Genomic DNA, 5,863 nt, shown 5'->3' with positions numbered 1-5,863 from the left:
AATTTACAACAATAATACCATAATTATTAAAAATGACATGACTTTGTTACCTTATAATTATTATTAAAAATAATCTAACATTTTTATAATCATGAACAAAAACTTAAAAATCAAAATAAAACAAAAAGCACTCACTTAACTTTTTAATATAAATTATTCGATATTCAGTCACCGACAGATGTTAACCGAATAAAGTTATAAATTTCATAAAATTCTTCATTCAAATTTCTAATATATATCTCAATAACATACATAATTAACCTTATCATAACTTACCATAATCATAAAGATCTTTATTATGAATGTTTCTAATCATAACAGTGGTTTTCTGCTTATTAATTTGAGTTTAAACGTTCTTATGGTATCATTATTGTAAATTCATTTTTTTTTGTGAGAGAAGAAATATACCAAATGATGTGTCATTACGCAGATCTCGAAAAGTTATATGAAATTAAAAAAAAAATTACCTAATTCGTACCCGAGTCAAAAGTTATGGACTTCTAAAGTTTTACGATCAAATTGTTGACTTTTGTGACACGTGGCAACACTTGGTGAAACAAGCTCAGATATGGGGGTGTCTCTCTCCAACCAGTCACGCCCCTATGGGACATGTTTCACTTCTATATTTTCGTAATTAATTTCAAAACGACTATTTATTCGTGATTTTTTTATTAAAAAAGAAATAAATTAATTTTTTTTTGCCACTTATGTTGCATCATTTATCTTTCAAAATGTCATTGTCAAATGAACAGAGTAAATATGTGAAAAAATTTCCTAGCTTTTCAGGAGGAAAAGGACTTGAAAACAATTCTACCAGAAAGATAAGAGGGAAACTCAACTTTTTTTTTTACCCTTGCTTACGAAAATAAATACAAATTAAAATCAGAATTATATTCTGTACCAAAAAATAATTCAGTCAACTTCAACAATTTATTTTTAATAAGTACCCGCTTAAGTTAATTAATTTTCATCTATACCTTTCTAAATAAAATTAAACAAATAATGTAATTGCAAAGCCACCATCAAATAAAGATGATAAATTAAATGGAAAAGATAGTTACAAAGATATTTTAAAATCAGAAATTGCATAAACAAGAAAGGAGCTGTTAATCGGAAGAGGAAAAATAAGAGAAGTAAATAATTGTAGTGGGATGGTATAAAAGTAAATAATCTAGGTTCTTATTCTGTAAGTAGAATTTATTGAAGGAGATACACAGTCAAGTCAACAATATAAAATGATATGTTATTATATTAGTTAATAAATTCAACAATTAATATCATTGAGTGTGATGGGTTTCGGACTCTCTAATTTTTCATAGTTAGATAACGATATGGATTTTGGACTGACGAGAGTTGACGTTGACTGTTTGAATGAGTTTCACTCACATACGACTGTGACTGTGGGAGAGCGGTCCCATGTCCTTTGCAATTTGCCTGAGCAAAAATTTCTGAATTTTGCCCGTAGATGTCTTGGGAAGTTCATCCTTGAAAACCACCGTCTTAGGAACCATATAACGGGGCATGTTCTCCTTGCAAAACTCCATGATGTCCTTCTCACTCGGTTTATCCTTCAATCCAACCTTCAAGCTCACGAAAGCACACGGCGTCTCACCCCAGAACTCATCGGCTCTCGCCACCACCGCCGCCTCGTTCACCGCCGGATGCCCATACAGCACCGACTCAACCTCGATGCTGCTCAGGTTCTCACCACCACTAATAATAACGTCCTTGGACCTGTCCTTAATCTCAAGGTACCCATCCTCATGCATAACCCCAACATCACCCGTGTAGAACCACCCGTTCTTGAAGCAATTCGCTGTTCCCTCAGGGTCCTTCAGGTAACCCAGCATGAGGCACCCACCTTTCATGACCACCTCCCCAAGTGTTGCGCCGTCGCTCTTCACGCTCTCCCCGGACTCACCCACCGCGTCCACCTCCGTCATCCCAACCGTCCTCACCCCCTGCCGCGCCTTCAGCTTCGCCCTCTCCGTCGCAGGCAGCCGGTTCCACTTATCCTTCCACGCACACGACACCACCAATCCCCCCGTCTCCGTCAGCCCGTAACCGTGGCTCACCACGAACCCCAGGGATTCCGTCCGGAACAGAACCGTAGCCGGCGGAGGTGCTCCGGCGGTGAGGATATGGACAGGTCTCCGGAGCGGTTTGTTGTCGGGGGAGTTGGTTAGCATGTTGAGAACCACCGGAGCGCAACACATGTGAGTGACGCGGTGGCGCTTGATGAGATCGTACACGATTCCAGCGTCGAATTTGCGGACACAGATGTTGGTGCCACCCACGGCCGCGATCCCCCACGGAAAGCTCCACCCGTTAGCGTGGAACATAGGGAGCGTCCAGAGGTAAATTGGTTGCTTCGGAACCGACCAATCAATCAGCGTATCAACGGTGATGATGAAGGCTCCCCTGTGGCAGTGCACGACGCCCTTTGGGGACGACGTCGTCCCTGACGTGTAGTTGAGTAACATCGGGTCCCACTCGCTGTTAGGCTGGACCCACTTGAACTCGGGATCACGATCGCCCTTCTTCATCAGCCCCTCGTACGTGTCCGCGAAATCAAAGTCATCAACCTCAGCCTCAACTGTATCATCCGTGATAAGGATGAGGAGTGGGCGTTGACTCCGGGAAGGGAACAAGGATAAGGCTTCGAGGACGAGATCGCGTGAGGCGCAGTCCACGAAGATGAGCCTGGACTCGGCGTGGCGGAAGATGACGGAGATGGTGCGGGCGTCGAGGCGGGTGTTGATGTTGTTGAGGGTGGCGCCGGCGAAGGGGACGGCGAAGTGGAGCTCGTACATGGCGGGGATGTTGGGGGCGACGACGGAGACGACGTGGCCTTGACGGATGCCGAGGGAGGAGAGGGCGGAGGCGAGGTGGAGGCATCGTCGACGGGTTTGGGACCAGGTGTAGGTGGTGTGGTTGTAGATGATGGAAGGAGTGTCGCCGTAAACGGTGGCTGCTCTGTCCAAGAAGCCAAGTGGGGTGAGAGGGGATGAGTTTGCAGGACTTGGCTTCAGTTGTTCCATTGGTCTCACTCACAACGAAAAACGAAGACTACGCACACCACTGTGTCGTGATTGAATAATATATCATAAATAGTGATTGGAGATAAGAGAGAGTAGCTGGCACGAAATGGGAGCAACTTATTGTATGTCATTTTTCTATGCAGGTTCCTCTGTCGTGTTCCTATCATGACTCACGATCGACATTTTTCTATCCAAGTTCCTCGAATATAATAGTAGAATACTATATTAACACATTTTTAAATATATTTTATTGAAAATAGATTATTTCACGTTAAATAATACACGACATGATAACGTGAGAAGTTTATAATCATAAATTAAATCGATGGTAATAATTTTATAACTACTTATTTTACTACATTTTTTTTATTGTCATTAATTCACTTTTGTATAATTACGATTTTTTCATATAATCATGTCATGCTTTATTTAACACGATAAAATTTACTTCTTATTTTATCACCTTGGATTTTTTTTCTTTTATATGGATTGCTTAGTGAGTGTTTGACTTGTCTTATTTTTATCTTCTATTTTTTTTTTCTAAACAGAAGTTTAGTTAAATATATTTTTTTTTATAAAAACTCCAATCAAACACGGACTTCAGAAACCCCCAATATTAACACCACACCCGTAATTCTTTAACTGTCAGAAAGGAATTATTTTTTCACGCAAAAAGTAAAGGAGAGGAAATTCAACCAAGGGAGGAGAGAGAAAGAAAAGGGGAAAAAAATTTATTTTATTTCGCAAATATCTACCGCTGGATGAGATTATAATCGAACGGTATTGAAAGGGTAGACAAAATATGAGTAGGCAAAATAACTTATCCCATTATAAAATGAGTGTTTTTTTATAATGAAAAAAAAAGCAAAAACTAAAAGCTCTTAATAAGAGTTTTTTTTTTTTTAAGATATAAGCTAGTTTTTATGAGTCTTCATATTTATTGTATAATTTTATCCTCATTTCAAATTTGTATTTATAATTTTTTCTATCCTAATAATTTATCCTAATAATAAATTATTTTATCTTCCCTCTTTTTTAAACCATCAAAATAATTTTATATAATTATCAAACAATTTTTTTTTAAGCTTTTTATTTTTTAACTTTAGTTTAAAATTAGCTTTTGTTTACCAAAAAAAATAAAAAAAATTAGCTTTTAACTTATAAAAAATATATGTCAAACAAGCTTTTAATGCTTTAATGTGCCTTCTTTGAATGACAATCTGGGATCACATTTGGTAAAACTATCATTTTATCACCATTTGACATATATTTTAGGGTTCATGTTTTCTTACGTTGCAGTATAACGTGAGAGAAAAAAAGCAGAAACAAATCGGTTTCACACTTTATAAAAAAAATGTGAAACAAGTTAGTGTTGGAGATGTTACACCAAGTATTAATGTTGATGTTGAAGATCCAATTTCCTTCTCTCTTTTGCAACCGTTAGCTTTTTAGATCAGTGATGTCAGGCAATGGGGTAAATTTGTTGTTGCACCATAGACCCCATCGACCCATGCGAGTGCTAGTACTCAAGTTGAACTTCTAACATGGGAGGAGGCCTCCTCATCCAAATAGAATCAGATTAGTGTGGGAGATGTTACGCCAGGTATTAACGTTGATGTTGAAGACCCAGTTTCTTCCTTCTCCTTTCCACCTGGTTGATTCTGAGATGATGTTAGGCCTGTAGGAAATCTTAGATTTATGCGGAAGCGGTTTAGGACCCAGTACATTGGTATGCTTACCGAATCATCCTTGTTTCACAATTACCTCTCGGTGCGCAGGTCTCGTGTAGAATCTTCCCTTGTAGGATTCCTCCTCACGAACAGCTCACCTCAGCGCCGCAACACGAACAACCTCCTTGAAGCTGGACTGTGGCAGATCTTCCAGACTATCTCTCGAGGAGGATGAGATGGTTGTGTGGGCAACCGTTCAGATGATGAACGTCTGCCTCTTGGGGTTTGTTTCTGATGATCTGTTCACCTTGGAGGCACAAGAGGAGAAAACTATGAATATATACGCTTAGGTCTTAGACATAACTCAACCCTAAGCCTCATGGGCTCAAGTTTCACTGAAGCCCAATAGGACTTTAGTGACCAAAAGAGCATATATCCAACAAGGCCATGGGATAATTTTGCTATTGTACCATTGACCCCATCGACCTATGAGAGTCAAGTTGATCTTCTAATAAGGGAGTGAGCCTCCTCGTCATCACAGAATCAGGTTAGTGTTGGAGATGTTACACCACGTATTAATGTACGGGTGTTAGTGATGTCACAAATCATGTTCAAGATTAAGATAAATATCCTGATGAGGAGTTTATTGAAATTGATATTCGAACGGGGAAGATTATTCATTACTAGCTCGTTTTTTAAAGGGTAGACTTTTTTTTACATTGACAAGCTTGAATGTAGGATATAAATAGACCAGATGATTGTGTCTTGCTGTATGTAAGACACAAATAATAAAGTAATAAGATTGTTGTTAATTGCATTTCATCAAAATATTCATTTTTACAAGTCTGTGTTACATTGTCGTTTCTTCGATAGTTAATTGCATTTCATCAAAATATTCATTTTTAAAGTAATAAGATTGTTGTTATTTTAACAAATAATAAATATTTATTTAAAATTTAAAATATAATTAAATTAGTAAAGAAAGTACAAATTATATGTATATATACATATAGGTTATTATACCTACCTTTTTTTTTTCTGCTTACATTTGCTTACCACTCTAAAATATCGTTAAATCAGAATCTCAAGAGGAGAGAGAAAGATAAAGATTAGTTAAGATTCTGATCTAATGATATTTTAGAGTGGTAGGCA

General features: G+C 38.0%; 1 protein-coding gene across 1 annotated transcript; it reads right to left on the bottom strand.

The window, feature by feature from the left end:
• Positions 1-1,110: 1,110 nt before the first annotated feature.
• LOC133292464 (2-methylpropanoate--CoA ligase CCL4-like) lies at positions 1,111-3,126 on the bottom strand. The gene has a single exon (XM_061490875.1). The coding sequence runs from the start codon at positions 3,039-3,041 to the stop codon at positions 1,383-1,385; it is 1,659 nt and encodes a 552-aa protein (XP_061346859.1). The 5' UTR covers positions 3,042-3,126; the 3' UTR covers positions 1,111-1,382.
• Positions 3,127-5,863: the final 2,737 nt, after the last annotated feature.

Source organism: Gastrolobium bilobum, unplaced genomic scaffold, assembly GCF_033153095.1.
Source record: "Gastrolobium bilobum isolate Gb01-03AN ecotype WA unplaced genomic scaffold, APGP_CSIRO_Gbil_v1 utg909, whole genome shotgun sequence".
Lineage (NCBI taxonomy): Eukaryota > Viridiplantae > Streptophyta > Magnoliopsida > Fabales > Fabaceae > Gastrolobium > Gastrolobium bilobum.
The sequence above is the reverse complement of the archived record's forward strand: the minus strand, read 5'-3'. Positions and strand labels throughout refer to the sequence as shown.

Bases quoted from the DNA above. Each gene is read 5' to 3' on its own strand.
- LOC133292464 (XM_061490875.1), bottom strand. From the start codon at position 3,041: ATGGAACAACTGAAGCCAAGTCCTGCAAACTCATCCCCTCTCACCCCA.